Genomic DNA, 15,279 nt, shown 5'->3' with positions numbered 1-15,279 from the left:
CACACGCACACGCACACGCGCACACGCACACACACACACACGCACACGCACACGCACACACACACACACACACACACACACACACACACACGCACACACACACACACTCACACACAAGCAATAGATCAATGCATTATAGAGCAAACCATATTATTGGCATAAAACTTAACAGGTATGTAACGAAGCCATACAATTTCCAAAAAATAAAAGTACATTACTGATACCCTGCTGGCTGATTTGCATGTTGATTCTAATCAGGAGCTGTTTATGTTTCATTTAGTTTGTTTGTAGTGTGTGATATTTACCATGGTATGTGTTTATCTGTCATTTCAAAATGCCACTTTATTTTCACTTTGTGCCAGTCTTTTAATCAATGTGTTTGTGGGACAGTACATGTGTGTGTCAAACATTTCGGTAAATTACATTTGTTTGAGTTGGTTATATATTTGAAAAACAGAGAAATTGATAACTTTTGTGATGATGAGGCTTCATTTAAATGGCACAAGATGCCATCTGATGGTAATAGTAAATGACTCGCAAAATGTTGTTTTTCATTATTCGATTGCATTATTTAAATGATCAGTCCAGCAGGTGGCGCTGATCGACAGCAGTATTAGTTCAAAGACGTTAAAAGCAAGTAAAATAGATTAAAACTATCATTTCAAAGCTGTCCGAATGTGATTCTTAATACGCATACACGCAAAGCATAATGGGTAACTTTGTATTCTAAGAAAAAGGTCTATAACAGAACCCTAAAATATATATGGTAAAACAGCATGCTTCTCCTCCACACGATCACGACCAGAAGAACCAAATGCAGTGATTGGTGGCATAATAAAAACTCAGCTGCTTCCCATGATTCCAGACTCAGTCACAGAATCAACAAACTATGCTTTTGTTTGTTGTGAATATGCACCCTCTAGTGGCGGAAATTGTGCATTAGGGAATTTTCATGTTCTTTTTTTCCATAGATTCTGGCAGATAGTCTTGGAGCCTTCATCATCTATCAATCATTCACTTCAGCCACTTATATATTGATGTAACCATCGACCCTATTCATATTGAATCTTTTCGCTGCAGGTTTTAAAATGGGTGGAGGAGGCCGTGCAGTCCTCAAAGGTTCACCTGCTCTCAACTGATCACCAAAACGGGCTTGCAAACTCCTGGCAGATCCCATTTGACCCTAGTCTGAAGGAAGTGACTGTTGCCTTAAGTGGACCAGCACCGAACATCGAGATACGAAATTCTCAGGGTAATGGGAACATCTTTGTGCTCCGTCTGATTACAGAACCAAGACATAGTGTTGAGTGATATACAACTAAAACATGTACTATTTGAACTCATAGGAAAACTTATCGGAATTAAGGAAGGTCTGTCTGAGCTTCTTCACATTCCCAACTCTGCTAAAGTCCTCAACCTCAAAGATCCTGCCCCAGGAATGTGGACCATAAAGGTGATGAGCTAGTTCATTGCAAATGCACATACAACTTTGACAGGTCTTTTGTATCAGTTTAGATGATTTAACCGTAACTGGTGGCTTTCCAGAAAGGTAAAGTTATTGCTGTAGTCTGTTTTATCTCCCCAGACTGAGGACAGATCTCAAAGTGATGGATAGGTACTGAAAGCCAAGGTTGTGTGCTGAATTTATTTATGTCGTTGCTCTGCTCTTGTCATGGAATCGAGAGTTTGATTACCACACTTCAGGGTACATACAGTCCCAAAGGGCCGGTTAAAGGAAATTGCTAAATATTTCTGTGTGATTGATTTGTGTGCCCTATAGCTTGTGTGCACAGAAATGAAACCTCCTCAATCTGCTGTATGGCTGCTTTTTGAGTTTGGAGAGCTTGATGATTTATGTGCAGAGAATGTAAAAAGAGAACATATCATTCTCAATTTACTTTTCCATTTAGAAGAAGAGTGAGATGTTCATCTGCTGAATCCACCCTACATCTTCTTTCACCAGACTTCGTCTCCTCCCTTTTTTCAATGGTTTCTTAGGGTGTATTTACACTTGTCAGTGTTGTTTTATTGAACAAACTGTGGTGTGATTGCAATTCAAGTGGACCAAGTTAAAAAAAAGGGTCTTAGTCCAACCAAACTTTTGAAATGAGAACACAACATTGACCAATATATTCTAAATTAACCAGATACAACTATGATATCATCATTGCTGAATAAATGCAATCGTTTCTTTACAAACACATTTTACTGAACCCAAACTTTAGAACAATACTGTACACTATCTGACAAAAGTATTTTCATCGATCCCAGTTGTAAGAGCGACAAATAATAACTTGGTATAGTTTATTTGGAAAAATGGCAGAAGGTAGATTTTTCAGATGAATCATCTGTTGAACTGCATCACAAGTCATCACAAATACTGCAGAAGACCTATTGGAACCCGCATGAACCCAAGATTCTCACAGAAATCAGTCAAGGCAACATCAACAGCCTGAGCTATCAAGACAGTTGTGCTGCTCATTACATAACAGACCACAGGAGAGGGCAAATTCTTCAGCAGGATAGCGCTCCTTCTCATACTTCAGCCACCACATCAAAGTTCCTGAAAGCAAAGACGGTGCTCCAGGATTGACCAGCCCAGTCACCAGACATGAACATTATTGAGCATGTCTGGGGTAAGAGGAAGGAGGAAGCATTAAAGATGAATCTAAAGAATCTTGATGAACTCTGGGAGCTTTCTTAGCCATTCCAGATGACTTTATTAATAAGTTATTTGAGTCATTGCAGAGATGTATGAATGCAGTCCTCCAAGCTCATGGGAGTCATACACAATGTTAATTCTTTTTCTACTGCACCATGACTTTATATTCTATACTCGACATTATTGTCTTAGCAAAGTCAGACCTTATTTTCCTAATTAAATAATTAAAAATCTAGGCCTGATCATATTTTATTTTGGTAAAATAAGCGTAATTTAGAGGCCTTTGCCTTTCATATAAGCCACTTCTGATACTAAATGATCAACTAGAAGTCAAGTTATTACTTGTTGTTCCTAAGCCTTGGATAGACGACAAGACTTTAGTCAGGTAGTGTACATATTTGATCAAACTTTAATTATTTGGACCAAATTTAGCTAATTTATGGATGTGTATTATCCTGTGTGGATTATTGTATATGAATGGTAACTTTAACAAGGTTGCTGGTTGTTAAAAAGTATTGTATTCCCTTACATTATTAGCTGTAATCTGATAGCAATGTGTTTTTGCGTTCAGATGATATTTGTTTTTTTGACCACTTGTCATAATATTTATACTTTGGCTAATTAAATTTCTCTTGTATAAATATGGCATGCACAACAATGGCCGAAGGGCACTAAATCCCCCACTGCTCAACTTTTCCAATTTAATGTCCTTATAAAATGTCTTTGAAACATTAACGTGAGCGCTTTTAATACTCTGCTGACCTTCAGTGCATTCATAAACATAAATGCTCTGACTGCCTGTCTCTCAAAAGAACCTGGGATGAGATAATTATTTTGTATTTTGAATGAGATTGTATTTATTTCCCCAGATCAGATTTAATAATGTGTTTAAAAAATGTCAGAAAGCATGCTGATAGTGACCATTACCTTGAAGCTTTCCCATGTTATGGTGTTTTTTCATTTGCCTCGGGTTGTTTTAGCTTGGATTAGTAAATGTTTGGCCTGAATTTAGCTTGGCACAGTTAATTCAAATTGGGATTTAAAACCTCCAAATGAACGGATACAATCTAATCTTAATCTTCTGTAAATTGCTCAGCGAAGACCTTTCCCTTGAATTTTTTGCATGCCCCTTTATCCCCACATCCATAGTCTTTCCTTCTCTCTCTCCTCCACATCTCTCAGAGGAATCCTTCAGGATCTTCTCCTCATGGTTCTTGGCGTCATGTCATGCAGTGCTTCATGGCCCATGGTAATTCTTTAGGATGGTTGTAATTTCAGAAGAATGCAAGCAGAGAACGGTTTGCCATGGCTCGCCCTGAAGCAGTAGAGCAGTGAACATCAAGCGTACGCCAGGCCCTCCACACCAAAACAGTCATAAAGGGCAGCACAGAACAGCAGGGATTATATTTAAATGACTCGGACTGCTCAGTCTGCCAAAAGTGAAGAAAGAAAGAGAGTCATTCTTAATGTTCAAGAACTTGAAGCCGACTGTCATCATAAATCAGTTTTGTTGTGATTCTTCCTTGCAACACACTGGAGCAAACAAGTTATGGTCATTGCAACTGAATGATGTTATCTTGACGTATACAAATTATTGTACTTTTTTGTTTATTTTTTTGTGTTGTTGTCAATTTGACCGCAGACCTCCAGTGAGGGCAGACATTCGGTCCGCATATCAGGGCTTAGCACCATCGATTTCCGAGCTGGCTTTTCTCGAAGGGAAACGTTGGACTTTAAAATGACATCCAGCCGGCCAGTACAAGGTGAGAGAGTTCAAATGAGTTTTGAAGATGCATGAGAAACGAAAGAGGTTTATTGAAGGTTAATTGCATTTAACATTAAAAGTGATGAAAATAGAACAGCATTTCTCACTCATTCGCTTTCGTTCAGTTTAGTTCCTGATTAATCAGGGGTCGCCACAGTGGCATGAACTGCTGAACAGCATTTCTTTTGAAACAAAAATATTTCACAATATTATAAAAGCTTTTTTAATGTCCCCTTTTATCAATGTAGTGCATTTTGTGTTTGTGTTATGTGTTATTTTCTTTCATAAAATGAATTTTGGCCACTGGAAAAATATAAAATGGAAATTATGAGTTTTTGAGCCCTATCATCCACCAGGCGCAAGACTTGTTTGGTGCGATTTGTTGCTATTGTCAGACCAGCACAATCCTAATTTTCCCACTTTGCTTCATGGTGTTTAAATAGTAAATCCAGTTGCTCTGCTTTGTGGACTCGTGGGTGTTCCAGTCTAGAAAAGAGGTGTGTTAAGGCGCATTGTTGGTGTGTTGCAATTTTGAGGAACTAAAATAGACTGTGCAATAGACAAGCTGAAAGCAGGTCTAAAGTCCAGCACAGAGTGCGTTGGTTATGCGCCTTAAATACTTACTCATTGCTTCATACACACAGGATGTACAGCAAATCGCAAATATCTTTACAAATGAAGAAGAATTAAAGGAATAATATATTACAAAAACTATTATTTTCTACATAACTATAAAAACAACTGCCTGCATGTCTTCTTCACCCGGAGGGCTTTTTTTTCAGTTTATTCACGACAACTTGCATTTGTATAATGTTATTATTATTAGCAGTATTATTTATTATATGTATATTTATATTCGTTTTAATAAAAAACAAACTTGTCCACCTGTCGGGTTTTGGAGATGCATGTCGCTGTCGCCACTGGCTTGCATGGTTCGGGATCTGTAGAGCTGCGCATCGTTGGATTTGCTCTTCAACATTTGGACTCTCAGTAGTGATTATTAAACCACACTGAACTGAGCTCAACTGAACTGATTTTAAACACTACAAACTGAACTACACTGTTCCAATTTACTATGACCTTTTATGTAAAGCTGCTTTGACACAATCTACATTGTATATGCGCTATACAAATAAAGGTGAATTGAATTGAATTGAATTGAATTGAATACATGAATCACCATATGGGGCATAAGAATAGGATGTGTGTTTGGATATAACTCAGTTTTTTGACCACACTACAATATTATTGTTTATTTATAAGTTTGCTGGAAATTAGAACTGAATTTAGAAATCGTTTTGAAACAAATCTTTATGGTTAACAAACTAAATTAAATAAGTGGGCTAATAGTGGATTCAGATATGCTCTTAATGATTTGCACCATGCACTTTAGACGTTGTGCCTAGTTTGTTAAAATAAAGCCCTAAATGTCACACTTCTGTCTTTGTTCCTCATGACTGTGTATATAGAAACTGAAAAAAAATACATTCTTAGTTGGAATGTACGTGTAAGAAAATAAGGTAACATTTTAGTATAGGGACCAATTCTTACTATTAAATAGTGATTTATTACCTCCCTATTGTTCTGCATCATCTTATTCTACATGCCTAATGCCCAAAACCTAAAGTATATCCAACTAATACCTTAATAATTATTAATGAATTATTAATGTATTGTATCTAAACATAAATTGTGACCGAAAATAAGTGTAAGTAAAATAAAATTAAGTAAACTTACAGTTGCAAGTTTCTATCTCACAGTTCTATAGATGAAACGAAGAATTATGAAGAAATATTACGAAGAAATAGAATATTACGAAGAAAATATTAGAATATTGTTTACCAGACCAAGGAATTTGTCTCAGTATTTCCTGTAATTATTTTTCTTCTGGAGAAAGTCTTACTTGTGTTATTTCGGCTAGAATAAAAGCAATTTTTTCAATCCATTTTATGGTCATTATTATTAGCCCCCCTTTTTTCCAATTATCTACAGAACAAACCACTGTTTTACAATGATTTGCCTAATTGCCCTAGCTTGCCTAGTTAACCTAATTAACATAGTTAAGCCTTTAACTTGCACTTTAAGCCTTTAACTAACATCTTGAAAAATATCTAGTTAATTATTATGCACTGTCATTATGGCAAAGATAAAAGAAATCAGTTATTAAAAGTTAGGTATTAAAACTGTTATGTTTAGAAATGTGTTGAAAAAAATGATCTCTCTGTTAAGCAAAAATTGGGGAATAAATATACAGGGGGGCTAATAATTTAGGATGGCTAATAATTCTGACTTCAACTGTATATCTCACAATTCTGTCCCAATAACTAGCAAATGTGAGGTCATATCATAAGAAAAATGTCAACATTGTGAAACGTAATCTCTAAATGAAAAAAGTCAGAATTGTGGGATTTAACAAGTCACAATGACCTTCTTAATCTTCGTCAGTGGCAGACCACACACACTCAAATTTACGAGCCTGACATAGCGGCTGCCCATTTGAGGATTTAAAACATGTTTTGGTTAACCTTTCTAACCTCTGTGCTCTTTCACACACAGGAATCCCCACCTTCATCCTTCTGAACACCACTGGTCTTTCTCCTCCCGCCCGCGCCGACCGCCTGGAACTCTTGAGCATCACCGGTGGAGTAATGAAGACACTGCCCATCCGCTACTTCCCCGAACGACACCCTTATGGCATTTGGAACATCACCGAGTTTGTTCCACCCAAAGAGGCCTTCTTCCTGAGGGTGACCGGCTATGACCGCGATGGCTTCCTCTTTCAGAGAGTGTCAAGTGTCTCCTATTCCAGCATTGTGCCAGGTCTGATTCAATAGGACAGATGCTTTCACTGAATATTCCATCTTAGTATTGTATGGGTGATTTGTGCTTTGCTGTCTGCGTTGCTAGTGTGTTTTCTTCTTCTTTCTTTAGATGCACCCAAAGCAAGCATGCCAAGTCGTACCCCGGGCTACTACCTGCAGAAGGGGGGTATTACGTGTTTTGTGGAGAGCCTGATTCCCTTTACCTTGCGGTTCACCAGGGAGGGTCTGCGTCTGGGTGTGGATCAGCTCTTCAGGTAGTGCTGATTGATAGTCAATGATAATGATAAACATGTTGTGTAACTGTCGGCATGGTGGCTCAGTGGTTAGCACTGTCACCTCACAGTAAGAAGGTTGCTTGTTCGTGTCCCGGCTGGGCTAGTTGACATTTCTGTTTGGAGTATACATGTTCTCCCCGTGTCACCTGGGTTTCCTCCCGGTGCTCCGGTTTCCCCCACAGTAAAAAGACATGCGGTATAAGTGAATTGTGGCAAACTGCTGTTACAGCTAAATACTTTTTCATAATCCCTTTGTCCTGGTGCGGCGTTACACATGGCGGTAGTGGTCATTTTGAACTGTCACTCACTGTGTATACTATATAAAAGTGCCATTCAATAAAAAGGTCCTAAACTCTGGACACTCAAAGCACAATGGTGCTACATGTCGTTGCACTTTTCACGAGGCTATCGACAACAACCACTATAAAAAAATTACTTTCAGTTTAACCCCATAATGCATTCAAAATCTGTACACAACTTTCACAATAATGGTTCATTTGAATCTGAAGAATTTTTTTATTAAACAGTTAAAACTTTCAAGAGAATTTTATTAATAAGTAACATTCAACAAAATACAAAAAATGAAGAAAGGAAATGCTTTGAAACTTAAAACCACAATTGAACCACACAAATTGGCTTTTAATTTACAAATGTATACATTTAAAATAAAAATTTATTATTTTTTAAACACCATTTTAACAAAATTCAATTGTTAACTAAATTGTTCTGTGCTTCAGTATTTGTATTTGTGTGTGTTTACTTGTAAAATTATTTAATTTAAATGACGCTGCATTTTTTAAAATCATCTTTTTAGGGATTCTACTAATGCATCATGGCCAATTGCTCAAGTGACCCTGAAGGATGAGGGCTTTTATGAGTGCATCGCCATCAGCAGTGCTGGAACAGGACGGGCTCAGACCTTCCTGGACGTTTCTGGTTTGAACATCTTATTTTCACCTCTGTCTTGCAAACTTGACCATGAATTAGCTTTATCGTTTAAAGTTTGCAAAGATTTCTACCATTAGCATGTTACTAAAGCATGCCAACTTTACAAAACTGTGTGCATGACTAAATGGACATTTTAAGCTTATACACTGAAACATAATAGAAAACACATGAGGGTACAATACATATGGGGCACATATTGACATCTGACATGCCTAGAGGTGCTTTACAATCCACATATGTGTGAGTTCAGATAGAATCCCAGTGTTATCAACTCTGATATGAGCATTGTTCCAAAAATCTGCTCCCATTTCACCCAAAGCTGAGATTCCTCAGATGTAATGGCCCATTATGGGCTTTGGTTTACTTCACGCTCTGTGTAACAGGCATATGTGTACAGGCATCATGAGATTGAGTGTGGTCATGCACTCATGAAATTGATTATTATTTTTACAGCTCAGTTTGGAGATGCTGTCATTACAAACATGACACAATTTCAGCGTTATACTTTTTACCACAGCAGTTAAAGATTGAAAGACAACACCAAAAAACTATTAAATCAATGTGTGTATGCTAATTTCATGTCTACATTTAAACAATATTCAATTATTTACTTGTAATATTTGCTGTGTCTTAAAACATAATGTGCTGTCAGCTTAAATTACATTATTAGCAGAAGATTGTTTAGCACAGAAATTCATTGCAATAAATAGTACAGCATATTTTGAATGACCGACTGCTCATATCAGCAACAAACATTCACAAAATATCAGCACAGTAAATCTTTCTTCATCGAGGTGGGTTCTTTTCCGTCATGCTGTAAAGATAAGGATAACAGGCCAGCCAATAAGATGTTCATTTGTTCACATACCCAAAGCCTCTGTTACTACATAACTGTATATATGATGCTCACAAACAGCTTTTTCTAAGCAACATTGAAGCAGAAGAAGAATCCAGGACAGCTCTCTTGTTTCTATACTGTTTTTGGTGTTTTCCAAAGAGCAACATAGCCTGTTTAAAAACTTAAACCCAAAAATTTTATTAACTCACTATTTACTCACCCTCAAGTGGTTCCAAACCTTTATTTGTTTTTTTTCAAGAGTTCACACTTAGCTGATGATTGATTATAAAGTAAGTTTGGCATGCTGTCCTGGGAGAGAGCCCTGAGCTCAAAGGTCCTTGAGCCCTGATCTCCCTCCTGTTTGCAGGGTGAGAGGGACTCCACAAGTTTTGATAAGAGCTGATGACAGAAATGATTGGTGTGAAGAGATATGCTTTGACTGCAGTGCTAAATTTAGATTGATCAATTCACTTATGTTACATGTTTTTTGGAATGTGGAAGGAAACTTGAGAACCCGGGGGAAACCCACGCGAGCATGGGAAGAACATGCTAACTTGGCACAGAAAAGACAGCCAGCCTGTTCAAGGACCAGAACCGGCGACGTTCTTGCTGTGAGGCTACAGTGTCTATCACTGGGCCACCGTGCCGGCCTATGAAGGGAAAGGTGGTGGAGTAGGGGTGGAAGGGGGGATTCTTCAAATCGAAGATGACTGTAGTGAGAAACCCCGGCTCTTTATAGTGGGTTAGGAATAGTCTGATTGGTGAATCATACATTAGTTAATGCGGAACCAGCCGTGTTCAATCATAATCACGTGATCCTCTCGATATTAGTTTATAAATAAACTTCACTTATTCTGTTGAACACAAGAGATGAAATTTTGAAGATCCAAGCCTTTTTGACTTTCTTTCTTCTGTTGTTCACAAAAAAAAGATATTCTATAGAAAGCTGGAAACATGTAAACATGTAAACAAATACTATAGAAATGAATGGTGACACATTTCCAGCTTTCTATAGAATATCTTTTTTGTGTTCAACAGAAGAAAGAAAGTCAAAAAGGCTTGGATTAAGTAAAGGGTGAGTAAAAGATAACAGAATTATCAGTTTTGGGTGAACTATCCCTTTAATGTTTAGTGACATTGAATTGCTTGCACTGACACAAATGGATGAGAACAAAAACTTGGAACTCTGTTATTGAACAGAATTCAATCAACATAATGACACTAATGACACTAAAACTGTTATTGTATTCTATACCGTTTGTCTCAAATTTAGTCTGCGTCATTGATTTCTTATTACTTATTTATACTTATTTATACTTATTACTTATAAATACTTATTAGCATATTTATACTAGGGGTGGTGCAGTGGGTAGCACGATAGATTGTCAGTAGTGTATGTTTGTGTGGATGTTCCCCAGTGATGGGTTGCAGCTGGAAGGGCATCCGCTGCGTAAAACATATGCTGGATATGATGGAAGTTGTCGGTTCATTTCGCTTTGGCGACCCCTTATTAATAAAGGGACTAAGCTGAAAAGAAAATGAATGAATATTTATACTACAGGGCTGTCGAATGCTTGATTGGTGCACAGCTGAAATTGTTTGCACAGTGTGTAGAACCCTCAAACCAACAGTGACTCCCTTGATATCAAAGACGATATAATGACAAGAACCGTGCAAGAGAAATTCACTTTCATTTTGTTTTGGCTTTCAGCAATTATGAATACTCTATTAAATTAATACGAAAGTTGCCGTATTACTTTCTGTGGCGAGTGGTGCAAGGCTGAGAGCTGATAATCAGAGACACCTGGACGCATCACCTGCCTCGAGTCTCATGGAGGAGCCCTGGAAGCTAAAAGGAGGAGAGACGCCAGTGGTAGAAGTCCCATATTATGTGACTGTTGCTTTCAGGGCTCCTCCGTGAGACTCGAGGCAGGTGATGCTATAGATATATACACTAGATATCGCATACGGACCCTGAGCATGCGTCAATATCACCGCCACATTTGTACAGTGCTCCCAGGACAAAAGTCAGTGTGGACGTAGATCGTTTTTGTTCTAAAATGGAATTTTAAAACTAAGAAGTATTTGTGTAAAAAAGGCCTAAGTGTTTATTTTTCGCAAGCTGGTTGCTGCTGCGATGAGGCGTGGTGCAGAGGATGGCGATACCGGCTCAGCATCGTGATGTTTATCGGCCATCAGCGATAGACAGTGGCATCATCTATTGACTCAACCTTAATCTGTATATTATGCTATTATTTTTAATAGACTAAATTGTTTCATTTATTTGTGCCTTTCATCTCTTAGTTTATTTTGTAATTTAGTTTGTAATTTCCTTTTTTATCATATTACTGACAGTTTCAACTCATTATTGTTCACTGATTCATCTGAATGAACATATGAAGGGGTTTGGGGTCATTTGGGCATTTTTATTAACACACTGACATGGATCATCTCTCAGAGTTGCTTAGGGCCCTTAGGAGTCTAGAATGGGCTCTGCATGCTGGAATATCAGTCAGTATTTATTTTATGAAACATTTTGATAGTAAAGAAACATTTTTGGGTTTGTGCTGCACAAGGATTGCAAAAACAAACAGGACTGTATCCTCATGGCAATGTGGTGGAAACCTGACACCCCTCTGTCCCGGACCATGCTTACACAAACTCCTTGCACAAATAACTTCACTTCCTTTCTTCCGGCTTCTCTCTGCTGTCTTGGCTTTCTAAGTGAGATACAGCCTTTGAAAAAACACCCAAGGTTATTGTGGAATTTGGGATTAAGATCCCGTTTAGCTGGAATGGTCACCTAGACGTCACGTTTAACTTAAAGTTGAACAAGAGTTTATTCCCTGTCCCATTCTCTAAGCTGTTTCCCTGACTGTGCTGTCGCCGTGCCAGTGACACGATTAGCTGGAGTGACAGGAGAAACCTCCCTTGTGAAATTTATGTGTCTTCCTGTATAAATTCCCCATTTATGCCCTAATCCACACATCTGTCAACACCTCCCCATTTCCCTTTGCGTTTCAGACTCATTGCACAAACTGTCAGAGTTCACAGACATCCAGAGACCTTATGAGAACTCAGTCAATTAGTAAAGGTGAACAGATTCAGTTTTTCAGTTTCTATTGACATTTTCTTATTTTTGTCTGTTTGTGCAGAGCCTCCTCCTGCTATAACAGTGCCATTCAATGCGACAGCATCTCCTGGTGCAAATGTCATTCTGACATGTCTGGTCACCAGCACAGTGCGCTTTAACCTGACTTGGCAGCGAGGCAACGTAGATGCCAGATTGGACCATCGCATACGAGTCACTGCTAACCTGTCCTTGGAAATCCAGAGAGTCACCCCTGATGATGTTGGTTGGTACACGTGCATCGCAGCCAATGAGGGCGGAGTCTCTGCTGCTCGTGTCTACCTGAATGTGCAAGGTGAGAATCTCTTCTGTTTTTTTTTTTTGTTTTTTTTTATTTCATTCATTCAATCATTATCTTGATGGCTTAGTCCCTTTATTGATCTGGGGTTGCCACAGCGGAATGAACCGTTTTTTATTTATAAAACTTCTTATCAGTCCCAGCAGTTTAACCATGGTTAACTCTTTATGAAAAGGGAAGAACAATATATGGTAACTTTATTGTCATTGATTACAATATAATTTTTCTTAAGTCTTGTAATAACTCTCGGTAACACTCCAGCATTTTTTAATGAGTATTTTAGGGAGTGTCCTATAAAGGGATAAAGCTATGCTGTATTTGTGGCACATATTTCTTCAGCAGCACAATATGTGCAATGTGCATAGCGTAGCTTGATTTTCTTCCCTGTGTACAATGTATGTGCAACTCGCTTATGCATTATTAGTTTTTTTTTGCACTACTTAGTTGCTTAGGTGTTAACACTAATAGAAACAAAGAAAAAGAAGCAAAGACAGAACAGAAACAATAACTAACTGTTTTTTTCCACAATTATGTTTTGAAAAGGTATTTTTTATCTCTCAATTTATTTAGGTGTACTGGAGAACAAAGTTTAGCTTAGGGATAGTTCACCCTAATATGACAATTATTTCATCCTTTACTCACCTTTCACTTGTTGCAAACCTTTTTGAGTTTCTTACCTATGTTGAACACTAAAGAAGATATTTTGAAGAATGTTGGAACCTGTAGCCATTAGCTATGTTTCCATCCACCTATTTTTATGCGCATTTTGGATGTGTGGATAAAAAGTGGTTGATGAAAACGCTAAGATGCACATAAGTTTTTTAAATGCTCATAAAAACTCCAACAAAAACTTTTGTTCGGTAAGAAAAGATGCGCATAAACTATAATGGAAGCAAATTTCAGTATGCACATTTAAAAAGGTCATGTGATTTTGTTATAAGAGATCATGTGATGATAAAATGTGTGTGAATGGACAATTCAGCAGGATGAGCACACTGTAAAACATCTGAAATGTTGTTTTGGTCATTCTGAAACTCCAGTATTAGTGTTATTATATTATTAAATGCCTCCAGAATTGTCAAGAGTGTCTGTGCTTCACGTCTCACGCCTTCAAACACCATCATGCATTCATTGCATGTCGACATTTGTCTAAAAAAAGAAGACTCACGCAGCTTTTCTTACTGCAACAAACTCAATTTTTACTGTTGACATTTGGCGCTAGTTAATCAGGAAGTGACGATTTTGTTCTCCTTGACTCTGTGGATGGAAACGCTGCTTTATTTTCATGTCTTTTATGCGATATTCTGCTTTTGCGCATACATTTAATTCATATCTTTGAATGGAAACATAGCTATTGACTTACACTCAAAAATGTTTTCACTTCTTGTTCAAACTACTTATTTAAAATGAGCCGAATCAACACAATACTTGAGGTTTAGTTCACTTAAATTTGTAAACAATTAAGTAAACTCGATCGATTTGTGTTGGGGCAACATAAAGGAATTGTGTGCAACACAGCGTTTTTTTACATTGTACTGTAATTATTTTTCCTACTGTGGATGTCAGTGGTTACCGGTTTGCTACTATTGACCTAATGGGAGACAGTTTGCGATTTCACATTGCTAGGTCACATTATTTTTTGTCCACTTTGTGTGTTTAAACCACTAAGAACTTATTGCTTTTTTGAGCATGTATTATTAAGGACTTAGCATAGAAAAGCAAGAGCACAGGGCTCTTGGCAGATCACTCCTCCTCCTCTCTCTAACACAAGATCTGTTTTCACTGCAGCCTTGCTGTAATATTTCACGGTAATATTTTATAGCACTTGTGAAAGTGATTTATGCCAGGCTTGCTCACTGTTTGCGATCCTGCAGTTTCACTTGAAACAGTCTCTTACACTTTCTCTGCAGTACACAACCCTGGCAAATCACTTTGCTTTTTCTTATTGTGGAAAACAGTACAAAAGACAAATTCATAGAGATCATAACTGAAATGAGAAAGACAGAACAGAGCAGATCTATATGAAGTGTTGCAAGAACATGTTTTTGCATTCCACTTTGATATCATGTGAGACTGACTAAAAATTATATCTACATTTTTATAGTGATGATGGTAATTAAACAGTATTTTGCTGAGTGTTTTGAATTAAAATACAAAAATCACATGTGCACTGTATAAAAGTAAAATGAACAGTTGAATGACTATACAGTTTAACTTGTGATTCATGAGGGTTTTTTTTATTACATTATGCATTATTTTTTAGCAGCTTTTGGTGCTGAAAATGTTACTCTGCAGTTTAACATAGTGACTTTTACTGACAATTTAGAAGCTTGAAATGACTCATTATCTGGGCTGATAGTGTCAATTAAAGTACCTAATCCTGGTTATTACGAGTCAGTGTTTTTTGTTATTGTATACATTTATTTTTTATGCACATGTGGCAGCAAACCCCTGTCTTAATGACTGATTGATTAAATCATTAGTTCAACTGATTTGACCAAAATCTTTATGTATGGGTCATTCAATCACTGGCTTTTTTGT

The 15,279-nt window shown here is 37.5% G+C and overlaps 1 protein-coding gene across 1 annotated transcript in view; it reads left to right on the top strand.

The window, feature by feature from the left end:
• Positions 1 to 15,279, top strand: part of hmcn1 (hemicentin 1) — a 134,288-nt gene that overhangs the window by 27,702 nt on the left and 91,307 nt on the right. Inside the window, exons 5-11 of the mRNA XM_056480757.1 lie at positions 1,081 to 1,252; positions 1,347 to 1,453; positions 4,305 to 4,425; positions 6,984 to 7,247; positions 7,359 to 7,503; positions 8,339 to 8,460; positions 12,466 to 12,735. Coding sequence (XP_056336732.1) covers positions 1,081 to 1,252; positions 1,347 to 1,453; positions 4,305 to 4,425; positions 6,984 to 7,247; positions 7,359 to 7,503; positions 8,339 to 8,460; positions 12,466 to 12,735 — 1,201 coding nt within the window. The remainder of the gene's footprint in view (positions 1 to 1,080; positions 1,253 to 1,346; positions 1,454 to 4,304; positions 4,426 to 6,983; positions 7,248 to 7,358; positions 7,504 to 8,338; positions 8,461 to 12,465; positions 12,736 to 15,279) is intronic.

Source organism: Danio aesculapii, chromosome 20, assembly GCF_903798145.1.
Source record: "Danio aesculapii chromosome 20, fDanAes4.1, whole genome shotgun sequence".
NCBI classification, from domain to species: domain Eukaryota; kingdom Metazoa; phylum Chordata; class Actinopteri; order Cypriniformes; family Danionidae; genus Danio; species Danio aesculapii.
Note: the sequence above shows the minus strand (reverse complement) of the source record. Positions and strands in the feature narration are given on the sequence as shown.